This window comes from Branchiostoma lanceolatum, chromosome 16, assembly GCF_035083965.1.
Source record: "Branchiostoma lanceolatum isolate klBraLanc5 chromosome 16, klBraLanc5.hap2, whole genome shotgun sequence".
NCBI classification, from domain to species: Eukaryota; Metazoa; Chordata; class Leptocardii; order Amphioxiformes; family Branchiostomatidae; genus Branchiostoma; species Branchiostoma lanceolatum.
In genome coordinates, this window is record NC_089737.1 from 1,219,135 (window position 1) to 1,234,078 (window position 14,944).

Consider the following 14,944-nt stretch of genomic DNA (forward strand, 5'->3'; position numbering starts at 1 on the left):
CAGAATCGGTGAACTGGTCAAGTGCAGCATGGACTTTGCTGTTACAATTGCGTGACTTTAAAGTAATTGTTGAAAATTGTCGATGTAGCCACAGCACAATTCGATAAAATACAGGTAAGTAATTGTACAGCATATCGCACGTCTGTTCTCGATCGCCCCCCTGTGCTGTGCGCTGTGACCCAAGAAGATTCTTACAGGTATTTTGCTTCTGTTTCTAGTTTAAAAAAATATTCCTTGTTATATCCCTTTCAACTTTCATTAGCGATTATGAAATGGTTGAAACTTTGTTTTCTTTTTGCGAGCAATTGTTTCTTTCAAGTAGTATAAGGAAAGTTTCAAGTTTTTAACGTCTTCGTCATTTGTTATATTCCGCCATTCCGCCGTCATCATGTACTGGTCGACACGCTTTGACGGTTACACTGGAAACTCACCGTAGCACGTTTCATAGATAATGTTTTTGAATGGTAAGTCGTCATCTGATAAGCGATGATAAAACTTTGCTTTCGTATTTCTTGTTGCGAGTTATTTTGTTGCTATAAGGAACTTGTCAAGTTTTAGAAAGTTTTTTGTCGTTTGTTATACATATTCTGCCGTTATCGTGTGCTGATCCACACGCTTTGACGGGAAACTCACCGCAAGACGCTACAATGATATTTTTGAATGGTAAGTTTAGTCCTTTGATAAGCGATTGTAGAATGCGATCAAACTTTGCTTTCTTGTTGCGACTTATTTTGTTGCCTAAGGAAGCTGTCGTTTGTCGTATTCTCCCGTCATCATGTGCTGATCCACACGCTTTGACGGGTTATGCGGAAACTCACCGCAGGACGTTACAATATTGACATTTTTAATGGTAAATCGTCTTTTGTTGATTATAAACTAACAGAAAGTTTGTTTTCTTGTTGCAAGTTATTTGTTGCTATTTGGAAATTGTGAAGTTTTTTTAATAGTATAAGTCGTTTGTCATATTCTGCCGTCATCATGTGCTGATCCGCACGCTATGACGGTTATACGGAACCTCACCACGGCACGTTGCAATGATGGTATTTTTGAATGGTAAGTTTCGTCCGGCTTGGATTAATGGTTGTAAAATGATAGAAACTTTGTTTTCCTGTTGCGAGTTTTTTTGTTGCTATGATTGCTAAGGAAATTTTCAAGCTTTTTTTCGAGTATTTGTCGTCTGTGATATTCTGCCCTCATCATGTGCTCATCCACACGTTATGACGGGTTGCATGGAAACTCACCACATGTACATGCAGCACCTCGCAATACACACTAGGCTCAACAAGCACACATGCAATGTTTAAAATGATTTATCACCGAGCATGGGACCGCAACCTACGGGCTCTGATAACGCTTAGGACCGACATTTAGTTGTGTATGGTAGCCCAGACATAGGAACCCCTAAACAAATGAAACGGGAGGTATTCATAGATATATCATTGAGCATCTCCATTCGAGCTTGTGCCCGAAAATCGCCATAGTAACGGACTCACGCCAAAAAAAAGGAGAGACAAAACTTCCGTCACAGCGTGCAGCTCAGCACGTCCTGACGTGCTGACTGGCAGGTGACGACGGTATATGCGGAAAGTTCGGCGTTAATGCCTTTTAATATCTTATTGTGTGAATTTCTATGAATAGATATTTCGCAGTGACTGTGCGAAATATCTATTCATAGATATATAATCATAACGGACTCACGCCATAGTAACGGACTCACGCCAAAAAAAGAGAGACAAAACTTCCGTCACTGCGTGCAGTTCAGCACGTCCTGACGTGCTGACTGGCAGGTGACGACGGTATATGCGGAAAGTTCGGCGTTAATGCCTTTTAATAACTTATTGTGTGAATTTCTATGTGTCATGGCGGACTTTCCGTGCATCGAGATCGGCGTTTCCTGTAGGTTTTACGCAGGTTTACTGGCAGCTCCAGCCAAATGGATCATAAGTATTACATCTGAAGATAATAAAAAGCGGAACAGTTGATAGTTTGGGTGTTTTTATTTCATTTCAGAACGGGTTTTAGTTGAACTATCTCCCGAGATCGGTGCTCGCACGTTCTCGCAGGCGCTCCGTACGAACTTCGCAAATTCCGTATTTTCCCACACTCTGTCCTTCATAGAAATCAAAAGATCGTAAAATATAATTGTTCAGCTATTTTCTGACCGAGTATTGTCAACTGTTTGCGTCTTATATGTGGAGACCGTAGAAAACAGCCGTTCTGGGTGCCCCATATGGCACCCTGGGACGGCCGTCAAAGCGTGTTCCTGTGCACATTTTGACGCCGTCGAAGTGTGCTGTGTGGCACGCTTACATACCTGAAATGATACCATGTAGTGAGGTTAAAGCATTATGTACAGAGAGGCACATTGCACACTACAGCTTAGCTCAACTGGTAGCGTCGTAGTACTTCGGATCCGGAAGATCCGGGTTCGAGTCCATGCATGGATTTTTTTTCTTTTTAGATATTAAATATCAAAAATATATATTAATATTATATTAATCTACCAATATCATATTTATGAAAATCATTTTTTAATTTTTTTATTAATAAATAAATATTTTATATTTCTTATTTTTAAATATTCATTTAATATATACAAGGCCTTTGTCTTATGAACAGGACTTCATAGATTCCAAACCCGGCATTCAAATTTTTCTGTTCATTGTAATGGAAAATACCGTGCAGCGGCTCCTATGCCCGGTAAGATGATTCTTGCAAAACACTCGCCACTATAAACTTCTATTCCCGATGTAAACAGAGGCTCTTGATGTTGTTTGCAAAACAGCGATCCTTTGTTACAGTAGCAAATGCTCCATTGTTCAGTATCGACTTCATTCAGACAACACGGATGTGGAAAGTGACGCCACTCGGCACAAAAATATGGGAATTTTCATGAATTTTAGCAAAATTATCCAGGAAAATAAGGAAGAAATGTTGTAAATGCGGAAACCAGAATAATAGGGATGAGGTAGCTGTTAATTGGTTTGAACACTTGTTTGACATTTGGTAGTCATTTTAGATAGAACCTTAGCTGTTATGAACTTCTATTTCACTTAATTACCATAGTGCTGATTATTCAATGGTGCTTTTTCAAATTGTATGGCATGAAAGCAAATCTACTGAGTAAGTAGCATACTAGTAAGTGGGCAAAATCAAAAGTACCTGGAAGTCAAATTCATTCACCTTTATTGATATACAACATTTAAACAGACATTTGTAGGGTCAGCTACAATTTTACAGATTTTCAAAGATAAAACCTAAAGTAACAATAATGTACACATGTTGATATTAAGTGCTAAAATCATTAGCAGAGTCGGCTACAATAAACTTCAGTAACTTCCTTTGGCAGATTTTACTTAAAAAACAGGAGAAAACATTGCACACTTATAAACCAAGGGGGTTAATTTCCTTGCCTAAACGTGGACAAAACGCCAGCTTTTTTTAAAAGCTCTTGTTTCCTAATCCCTCCTGCTCCCCTTTGTCCAATTATCGTGTGGCCAGCTTTTTGAAAACCTTTTGTCATTTAAGAAATGATCCAAGATTGAAATTTTACCTGGTTCCCCAAGTTGGATTGAGACAAACCCCGACTTACACACTATAGCTACATGTAGGCTCCAAATCGGTCAGAATACCCACACCATGCCCAACTGCTATCAATCCCATAATATGAGGCAAAGCAGAAAAAAGGAAGATTTCCAATTATAATACATTGTACATATAAGCTGATGAGATTCCTGCAGTCATTCATCACACAGTGTCATTAGTTTATGCAACATTACTGTACATCCATACCCATTCAAAGGTACTTTTAAAACAGGAGTCCAGAATAAGAAATCAGAATACCTTTTGGAAATACAAAGCCCACAACAGCAACATGTTAGTGGAGTGGAATCACACTACCCTATAATTAGGACATAACTTCATTTAGGTACGATTAGAGATCTTGTATGGTCCAAATATTATTCCTATTACCAAGGAGCTGTGATCTTTTGATAAATACTCCTTGCTATGACAGCCACTTCTAATCAGTAGAAGCTAATCTCATGAGCATTGGTTGTGGACGGCTGACAGCAGTCAAATTAAGTTAACTATTGGGAAAGGAGGGTTAACTTGAACTGTTCAGCTGTACATATGAGTAAAATTAGTGACAATTATAACATATCACAACCTGTAATTCGGTAACTAGGGGTCCAAGGGAGACCTTCAAAAATGATTGGCTGCTTGTTTGAAGGAGACAATTTGAAATTTGTACTATCTGCACATTAGACTGTACATGACTGATTGTACATTGTATGTCTGCCAAAGTATTTGACTTTTCTCAGCCAACTTAGTGTACATGATTGCACAGTGTCAGTTATGTCAAGGAGGGTTACTGTTGAGTAATCTTAAGAACTCTCAAACACACTTACTGAGAACAGTAGGGGCGACCCGGTGTGCTTGGCTAAATACACGAGCCCCATTGCACTAATAGCTAACAAAAAAGTGTCATGCTTCTTCCTCAGTGTGAGGTCACCTGCTTGACCTTATTGGATCTAATTCATCCTCATTAATCTAATTACCTGAATAAAGACTCCCTAGTCCACCATGTTGGGTTCCTGTTGATAGTTTTCCATCCCCACAGGATGATGAGCAGTAGAGCACAGCCTGTCATCAGGCTGGAGACAGGTTTACCTAAGGCACAGCACAGGTTGTGGAGTCCATGCACCAGCAGGATGAAGTAACCCATGCTAGTCAGAGCAAAAGGACACAAATTAAAGTTTGCCAAGAAGGTCATGTTTTCTGTGCCATTCGTGGGTGGGTGAGTATATTTGCGGACAGCATGAGATGTCGAAAAGATGTGAATGGATCCTTATGATATTCAAGATGTCAGGGAAAGAAAAATTGATAAATTAGTGCATCTTAGCATAATGGCACTGCAGCAGAGCTTCAGAATCTGCTTTCGATATCTCATGTTCGGGACATGTTATAGTCCTGATTTTTGGGTGGCAGATATGTGTGTAGCTCTGGGGCATGTGAAGAAGAAATTGTGCATGTTTGTGCCCCCGACAGATTTTTATTACAGTGGGCAGGGGCGCCATAGACTTTCTGTAACATATGATCCACTGCTCACCGAGTCACATGTCCTTTATCTGCATAACATGACGTCACATGAAGCAGTGGATTACAAAGACTGTAGCTGATCAGTTGAAAATTTGGGTAAGTCCAATCTATTGTGTTGGCTTTTACAGTTTAAACTTCATTCAGCATACTTTCAAAATATATCAATTTCAATCCTGCCACAAACATGAAAATTTAGCGCTTGGAAAATCGCCACAGTAACGCAGGCAGACAGACGGCAGTGACTCTTGCTGGTGGGAAAGTTTCTCATGGAGCTTGGACGAGCTCACTTCGAAGATGGGGAAATAACTCTTTTTGATCTAAAAATAAAACTCCTTTGCCTTTGTCACAAATGTGTTTTGCATTTTTACAAAGAGAATTTCGAGAAATATCAAAGTCTATACATGTATATAAAATTAAATAGCAATCTAGTCACCGTTATTGTCACTTAAAAATGCTTTAAAAAAGATCACTCCTCTACAGAAAGAATGCTGGAGCTTTCTAAGAACATGGGTGTAGCTTTCTGTTAACCCCGCCCCTTACTGTCTTTGGCGCCAATACTGTCTGGTTCACTCTTTCATGTGTAACATGAGAACCCTGTGGTTTGTGGCAATATTGTAACAAGCCTGAGGTTTCTGCTGACAATTTTGTTTCTCAAAATTAATGTTTTTTTTCTACATACAAGGGTAATTTTTGGATTTCAACAACAAAAACCAAGAACGTTATATCCTTGACACAACACAATAATTTGTGGCATGTAATGTTTACAAAATAATCTATGGTTCTATATAGAATGCATAGACCCCGTTCACACTCATTTTTTTCAATCGCAATTGAAGTATAATCGAGATTGAATCGATCCGATCCGATCGCGATTGATTTTTTCAGTGTGAACGCTCCCGATCGCGATCGGATCCAATCCATTCCTATCAAATTTTGAGTGTGAACGCAACTACGATTCATTCCATCGCGGTCGGCATGTATTTCGGCTTGTTCCGGGGGTGGGAATCACCAATCGTCGCATCGTTCACGCTCCCAGATTGTCCTGTCTACAGCTCTTGTCGAGTTCATTACCTGTATTACAGCTAGGCTAATATACAAAAGCCTTCGTCGTTCACGCCTTCTCGCGATCATAGCCCGCCGATTGCCTTCCCTTCCACGGCTACAGAACATTTTCCAAAAGTTGGTGGACTCCCGCCATTTTGTAGCAAGCGACGCCGAACCGTTGACCTCAACCTATAAGCGTGCCTCAATCATGCTTCCATCGCGATCGGATCACGGCGAAAAGCAGTGTGAACGCAAAAAGTTTATTTGCGTTCAATCGCGATCGGATCGAACAATCGCGATTATACTTCAATCGCGATTGAAAAAAATGAGTGTGAAAGGGGTCATAAAAGATAAATGGCAAGCTGGGAAAGAAATGGGTAACATCATATACATTTCACAGTTCTTCCTTTTCTCCATGGCTTTTACAAATAAGTAATACATGTACCTGTGCTGACCATATATTCAGGATATTTTAATTTTCTGTTCAATGACATGTTCTAATGTTGATACATTTGTATAAAAAAAGAGTAGACTTGGAAAGTGTTGCCCATCCAAGTGAAATATATTAATGAGAAGTTTCGCGACTACTTGTGGTGTTTTGATTATATGTCAGTATATACAACAATTTTCCTTGCATTTTGATCACTTGCTTCAAGTTCCAAGTAGAAAATGCATGTATCATGTACATTTCCACTTGTTGAATTTGAAAGCACCGTTGGCCTCCGGTTAGGGGTCATGGCGGGGAACCTATGCCCAATTTTTCAACATTACTACTATAATATTATTTTCGAAGTGGCAAGGAAGATTATAATTTGAACAAGATGTGTACAGTTATTCTGTTCAATATTTACACACTTTACTGGTATGGTCCTCAGACAGTAATAAATGAATAAAGAGAACCTACGGTTACCTGCTTATCATTTTCTTTCCCTCGGACAGAAGTAGCATGGACACAGTGTTTATTTGTAAATTTGGTAATATTCCGGGGGGTATGTTTATTCCAGGAGTATGTTTATTTGGGAGATGAGTACACACATACTCACACACACACACACACACACACACACACACACACACACACACACACACATACACACACACTCACACAGAAACAAACAAACAAACACAGAGAGACCAAAAACAATTCTCCGGAGTCCATTTTTCATGGAGGTAATCATGGGCATTTTTTCTTCCTACTATCTTGTAGTTCTACATTCCTTACTAGCACCAATAGCACTACTGACCTTGGAATGTAGAGTATTCTCTCAGCCACCACAAAGCCGACCCTGATGAAGACATTGGAGGCAGGTAGGAAAGGTAGGACCAACAACACCAGCCCCAGCACAGCAACCATCCCTGCTTCATCCTGACACCAAACATACTGGATTAATCAGGAGCTGACTAATATTGGTTACTATGTTTATTTGTTTATTTTGTTTATTTTATTTTGCACTTTAAAAAAAATAGATACATAACAATGAATTTACAAGTGAGAATAAAACCTCCCTTAGGCCACACCAATTTTTTGTTGCTTCTCGAAAAAGCCTCTCCTGTTTTTCCCATTTTGAAAAAAAATTGGGTCACTATTCCCATTCACAAATTTTTACTCACGATTTAACTTTTTGTTCAGTTGTAAATCTCAATAGCCACCAAAATAAATTATAAAGGCCTGCACATACCTAGAAAGTGTGGTCACATGTTATCATAACTATTTCTCCATATCAATTCATATTTTTATTTATTTGTTTATTTATGTACTCTTTATCCGTGATTCCTGCACCTCCACTTCACTTTGACCTTGTTGAAAAGCGGCCATGTGGCCGAACAAGCACTTCAAAGAAAAATAAAGGCTTTGACTTGACTTGACTATATTACATAGCAAAAGATAATTTTGTAACTGAAATTATAGTACTAGATCAAAGAAAGGGGATCATTGCATAAAATGATCATGAGCCATACAAAGCTGAAACTTGAATAATCCTCTTATTCTTTATCTCATGTAAACCCTTATCTTCACCCCAGAGTACTTGCCAAAAAATTTCATTTTTATTTTTTTGTTCCGCCCTGTTGCTCCAATTTTTTACTGAAAAAATCCATGAAGCAACAAATAAGATGGGTGTGGCCTTATATACATTATTAATCAAATAATAACAATTCAGATAAATCAATTGAACAAGAAAAATAAGATTGGAAATAAGGCCACACCAATTTTATTTGTTGATTCTCGGATTTTTTCAGAAAAAAATTGGAGCGACTGGGAAAAAAAACTTTGGCAAATAGTCTGGGGTGAAGATAAGGGTTTACATAACATAAAGAATAAGAGGATTATTCAAGTTTCAGCTTTGTATGGCTCATTTTATGCAATGCAGCCCTTTCCTTGATCTAGTACTATAATTTCAGTAACAAAATTACCTTTTGCCATGTAATATATGGATTGATATTGAGAAATAGTTTTAATAAATGAAAAAGTATAACATATGATAAGGCCACACCAATTTAATTTCTTGCTTAACGGATTTTTCTAGAAAAATAATGGAGGGGTGGGCGAAAAAAATGGCATGGAAGGAGGAAGCTTTAGCATTTTGGCTGTCTCAAGTACAAGTGGAGGCCATTTCCTGCAACTTCAGGTTTACTTCTTATCTACAATCACAAAGAGGCAGGAAAAAACTTCAAGCCGATACTATTTTGAAAACACAATCATACACTTTGTGTTTCTAACATATTCATCTTGCTGGCTTTTGCTTAATAAGAAATAATTCATCTTCTACATCTGCTCCCCAGGGTATGTAAGCAGGTATAAGGCAATGTTAATCCCTGTCACATACACAGAAAAAATGACAAGCTAACCCTCATGTAACGTTAGGATATAAACTGACAGAAAAGTTCTGAATTTTTGAAAAAATTGGGCATAGGTTCCCCGCTATGACCCCTTACCGGGGGGCCAACAGTGCCATCAAGTTCAACAAGTGGAACAGTAATACACAACTCCAAGTCATGTATTTTCTACTTGGAACTTGAGGCAAGTCACAATGGAAAAATGTGGAGAACATTGGGCAAAACCTCCTCACTTTATTAATAAGTATTATGTTTTTCAACTTGATCATGTTCTATATAATGTCCTTGATCATGTTAATGAGAAAAGAACACATCAGAGCCTTTGAAAAAAAGCAGACATTAGAAACCTGTGCATTTGCTAGTAGAGAATGTAATGAATTTTATAAAGCACTTCACTCATCAAAATCCCTACATATGCTCAAAAACTTTTCTCTGAAACCTCCAGCTCCAAGTGTTTGCAGTGCCCCCTTTCAGTCTGAGCAAATGGAATGTTCCATTCCTGCAGCATATAAGTGGTTTGGTATTTCCAGCCGCACATTCAATGAAAGTAGAAATTGTATTTGACTTCAAAAACCACACCTGAATGAAAGAAATATTAACATGATCCTTTAAGTTTGCTGCTGAATATTAATTCCTTCTATTACACAGTTTTCCAAAAGATTGATACTTTTTTTCATGCTCATTATATCAATTCTAAAGCCCGTAATCTGCAGTGAAATGTGAGGCTAACTTCCGTCTAAACATACAAAATGGCGGTACCAGAGGGGCACAGAGCATTGCCATGTTCATGGATTTTGTCGGGTTTTCTACATTTTACTGGTTTTTGGACCTAACAACCAACATCAAAGGCTAATCAACATCATACATGGTATTTCTATGGCTAATATTGCTAAATTGAACCGGCCATTTCTCGACTGGATTGCCGATTTTGCTGCAAAGAAAGGCTGAATCTTTCGTCGGTGGCCAATTTTTCGGTCAGAAAGTTTTCGTCTTTTCTTAGCTGTTTTGGGACAAAAAACACACACCAAATGTGAAACAAAAGCCCATGCAATATTTTCACATGTGGTAGTGCTAACATGAATGAAATATTTTTGCCGCTTTGCCGATTTTTAAGAGAATGTTCCCAATTTGTGGCCGGTCATATGGTGGTAAGGTGATTTTCAGTCTGCTGTTTTTATTTTCATTTTGATTCAGCAAAAAAACGAAGCAGTGAATGTTAACCAAGAAAATAAATTGGTGTGGCCTAAAATGTGACCACACTTTTTAGGTATGTGCAGGCCTTTATAATCTATTTTGGTGGCTATTGAGTTTTACAACTGAACAAATAGTAAAATCGTGAGTAAAAATTTGTGAATGGGAATAGCGACCCAATTCTTTGCAAATAACCATATTTTGTGACTTTTTGCAATTGGCTGGAGTGTACTGTAGCTGTAATTATTGTTAAACAACGCTTCTGATCTTTAAGGTGACAGACACAGAAAAATTGTATAACCAAGATGTCTGAGCAGAAAGACCTTTGAAGATATTTGTTATAAAATGATGACATTGTATATGTGCCTTGGCTGCATGTATTTTTACCTCTGCAAGAAACAGGCAGTATGCAGTAAGGCTGACCATGGTGACAACAAAAGCAAAGGTTGCTAGGTTACGGGTATCCAATAGCGACTCCACCAGAGGGATGCTGCCCATCTGCCAATCATAGCACAGGGTGATGGGAGCCAATAGGAGCCAAGCATTGAACACCAGGAGGTAGGAATAGGTCAGAAACCTGCAGAATAAATGATAATTTTTATTATCCGGCAATAGAACTGACTACTTGTGATTCACAAAATCAATTTTGGTAACAAAAGCAATCCTGAATACATTATGTAGTATTCCATTTGTGTGGTGCATACAATCATGTATTTCAGTAGAAAAAGGGCAGAGTTTAAATTTTTAAAGGCACCAAGAGCATTTTATGAGGCTTGAAAACTGAAAATACTCTAGTTGCTGTGATTTTTATAAAATTGACATTTAATGCCACTGCTTACCACATTTGCGTGCAGATTTCTTAGCAAAAGTGCTCAAAAGCGGCACAAAAATGAGCTACATGGTGATCTTTTAGTTTCACGCGCCTAGTGTAAATAGACCAATACCATAGCCCCGCCCACCTCCATCAAAATGTAGAAATGCAAAATTTAATTATTATTAAAACATAAAGATGCAAATATGACGGACATTCAGTCACTCTCTCATTGGTCGAACCGCTAATTGTGATGGACAGTCAGGATCAGTCTATTTAGGCTTGGATTTTCTCTCAGTTCTCACCACACAACGAAAGCGTATCTTTGCTCCTTTAATGTCGATATGTAATTTTACAGTGTTCTTGAAACTTACTATGTGTAGGAATGACTAGAAATTGGAGTTTTTAAATTCAAGTTCCAAGGCTCATAAAATGCTCTGGATGCCTTTAAATGCCATTGGACAACCTGCAAGATGATCAATTGCATGTTAGTATAGTGAAAGGACACGTGCATTCCATCTACCAATAGTGTTCCACAAGAGTTAACGTTGTTGTCGACATACATAATGTGCGGTATGCCTAAACACCTCACCCGCCCTCATCCGACCTCACCCGACCTCATCCGAGTCTAAAATGCAGTGTATACGGGGTAGGGACATTATTTGACGTTCTGGATACGTTGAATATGCAATTATGAAAGCAAAACAAGCAGCAAACACTAAGTATTTACCAGTTTTTATAAGTTACTCCGCTCGTTTCCAAGATAGAAGATTTCTGGCCGCCATATTGGATCATGCCACTGTTAGGGTCTACATGGGGAAGTTCTTCATACCTTTTTTATCTATTTCGTCCGACAGGACGATAAGACGGTGGGCACTAATTACATTTTCATCACAAACCACTCATAGCAACTGTACACAATAACTGTACACAGTATCTGTACACAATAACTGTACACAAAGTGTTTTTCATCCTCGAATACACGCACGTAGTGTGTATTCATTGCTCCGGCCGTCTTGACCTCCCGTTACCTATAAAAACGGGTAAATACTTCAAGTTTGCTGCTTGTTTTGCATTTATAATTGCATATTTAACGTATCCAGAACGTCAAACAATGTCCCTTCCCCTTATGCACTGCATTTTAGACTCGGATGAGGTCGGGTGAGGTCAGATGAGGTCGGGTGAGGTCAGATGAGGTCGGGTGAGGTGTTTAGGCATACCCCATAATGTATGAACAAAAGTAACAATAAATTAGGTCATACAATGTACTACTGTACTCTTCCTTGTTCGTTCGTAGTGCCTAGTGGCACATACAAAAGAAGCCACTCAATTGCACCTCGGATTAACGCACATTCCATTTAATTGCACCGAATCTCAAAATCCCAAACTAGTTCCCATTCACTGCATTGTTAGTGACTCCACATATTTGCACGGCGCATTGTCACCAATGCCAGATAACTGTAAACTAAAAGGTGTGCTAAAAATCGGCAAACGCGGTACAAATGAGCCAATACCTGCCAGTGTAAAGGCGCAATACCGTTAATATGTTTAAAACTGTTTTAAGTAACAAAGGAAGGTGGTCTCCATCGACAGTCACGTTGATAGGAATCGTATTGGAGGTCCCGGGTGGGTCACGGGGCGTGTCACCACCATTAAGAGACGCACGCCTACCAAAGGCGGCTTTGTGGTACATTATGGTCTCTACCTGTACACTGTCTTATTACTGTGAATGCATCTAAGTTCGCGGGGATTTGATTTGATGACATGGGGTGTTGTTGGTGGTTGTAGGTTCGCGGCAGCGCTGTAGTTACATACTGCTCCAATAATAAAAGACCGGCGTCTTTACGTCACATTCAGTCAGAAACCACACAGCAACTCAGCAAGGGCTACAGATGCGTAGACGGACATAGCAGTCGCTTTTGGCGGTGCGGTGCTGGCGTGATCATCTGTCACATTCTTTTATGGCAGAGCTGAATCCGTGTCGTAGAAACTTCCTGTATTCACCGGAAGGTTCGCGGGTTCGGCTCTACTATAAGGAGAATGATCTGTCACTGATCTAATGTCATCTAACCATATCTACCCACTGGATACAAAGTACAGTACATTGTACAAATTATTCACTACCATGGTGTTGACAGTCAAATCTGTCCAGACATGAGAGGGGGCACTGCTCCCGGCTCACCCGTAATCAGTAACCTAGATTCAGTTTCAATCCCTAGTTTCATGGTGGCACATGATCTACATTTTTGTACATGTCCTTGAATACTATATATGTAAATAAAGTTAAAAACTGCATAATTTTGTCTGTTTTCTTTGTGCTATTGTTTCTGACAAACAATACACCCCCCTGCCCATGGTGGTGCGGTCCAGCTGGGCCCTGCGCATTATTGCAGCCTTCTGTTTTAATGATGTCCTCGTGCTTAAATTTAAAAAAAATATGTTTACCATGAAATCAAACTGGTATGGCCTAAGGCAGTAAGTTTCCTTGCTGTTTCAGTAGCATTTACATGTAGGGGTTGCTATCCCTATCCCCTTTAACGTCCTCAAGGCACCTACCTGAACATGGGAATGCCTTTTACATTGTACATCCCTTCTAAAAGATGGGTGCAGCCCCAACTGAGATGGCCTGCCCAGGATTGAAGCAAGGTCTCCCAGTTAGCAACTAATTGGAACCAGGAGTTGAACTGTGAGACTGCAACAAGTTGAGCTATAGGGACATGTCTTAAACTCCTCCTTATAACAGGAGTTAAATTCTCACTGGGTAGCCATGATTACCTCCATCCATTGTTTTCAGTGTGTGTGCGTGTGTGTGTGTGCGTGCGTGCGTGTGTGTTTCCGCATCCTTTATTTGGCCAGCAAACATTGTACCGGGTTTATTTTCTGGTGTTATTATGAAGACCTCCCTTTTGTAGTATTCATGGCCACCCTTAATAAGTTTTATGTTATGGTTATTTCTCTTTTGACTTATACTGATTTAATTCCTACTGATGTTCCAGCTATAATTAATTCAACTCAAGCCGATATGTATCATTTCTTACATGGCTTTTGTTTGATTCATATTGATTTTATATCATCTACTATAGCTACCAACTCTAAGCTAACACAAGTTATGTCTCATGATTTTGTTGTTACTTGCTTGATTATTACTGAATTGGTTCCTGTTATTTTGGCAACCACTGTTGAACTGAACACTAATTTATGTTGGCACTTTATTGTTTCTACTTAATCGATATTGATATTGAGTTCATTTTTGTTATCAAGCTAACTCGATTTCTGGTTCGTGACGTTACCCTTCATCTCGTTCACATTGAGTTCATAGCGGTTGCTATGGTAACCATGACTGAGCTAACACCAGTTATGATTTTTGTTCATATTGCCTCTTATTGCGCGATTTATGGTTACAAATTTATGATTTTGCAATTGAGTTCACTTGAATCATTGTATGAATTGTTCTGTTATTTTGTTACTATTATCTTTATTCTGATTCATTTTCATTGCTTTACATTTTTATGTTTATGTTTGATGGTTCCCCAAGTTTATTTTACTTATAGTTATGTACCAGCAGTATCACCTGAGAGAATCCTGTGCTCCGATGACCTGACCCAGCTTTCCTCTCCGAGAAGTTTTAACTCCCAGAGAATATCATCAACATGTCTAAGGTAGAGTGTCGGATTTCTAGTTACAATTGTAATGGGCTGGGGGATTTTCACAAGCGAATGGGACTTTTTACCTGGTTAAGTGACAAACCTTACCACTTATATTGTATACAAGAAACACATACAACTGTAAGTGATGAAAAAAGATGGCAGAACGAATGGGGTGGACAAATATATTTCTCCCATGGTACTTCAAATCAAAGAGGGGTTGCTATTTTGATAAAGAGTAGCGCCAGCGTTCAGGTTAATCAGGTTAAAACGGATGAAAGTGGACGGTGGATTGTGTTAGACATCGAGGTAGATAATT

General features: G+C 39.0%; 1 protein-coding gene across 2 annotated transcripts in view; it reads right to left on the minus strand.

Annotated features, from left to right (window-relative positions):
• The window catches only part of LOC136421321 (protein O-mannosyl-transferase TMTC1-like), a 139,155-nt gene that overhangs the window by 21,162 nt on the left and 103,049 nt on the right, over window positions 1-14,944 (minus strand). For both annotated transcript variants that reach the window (XM_066408544.1, XM_066408543.1), the window contains exons 7-9: window positions 10,558-10,747; window positions 7,389-7,510; window positions 4,560-4,727 (exon numbers count right to left, since the gene is read on the minus strand). In XM_066408544.1, coding sequence (XP_066264641.1) covers window positions 4,560-4,727; window positions 7,389-7,510; window positions 10,558-10,747 — 480 coding nt within the window. The remainder of the gene's footprint in view (window positions 1-4,559; window positions 4,728-7,388; window positions 7,511-10,557; window positions 10,748-14,944) is intronic.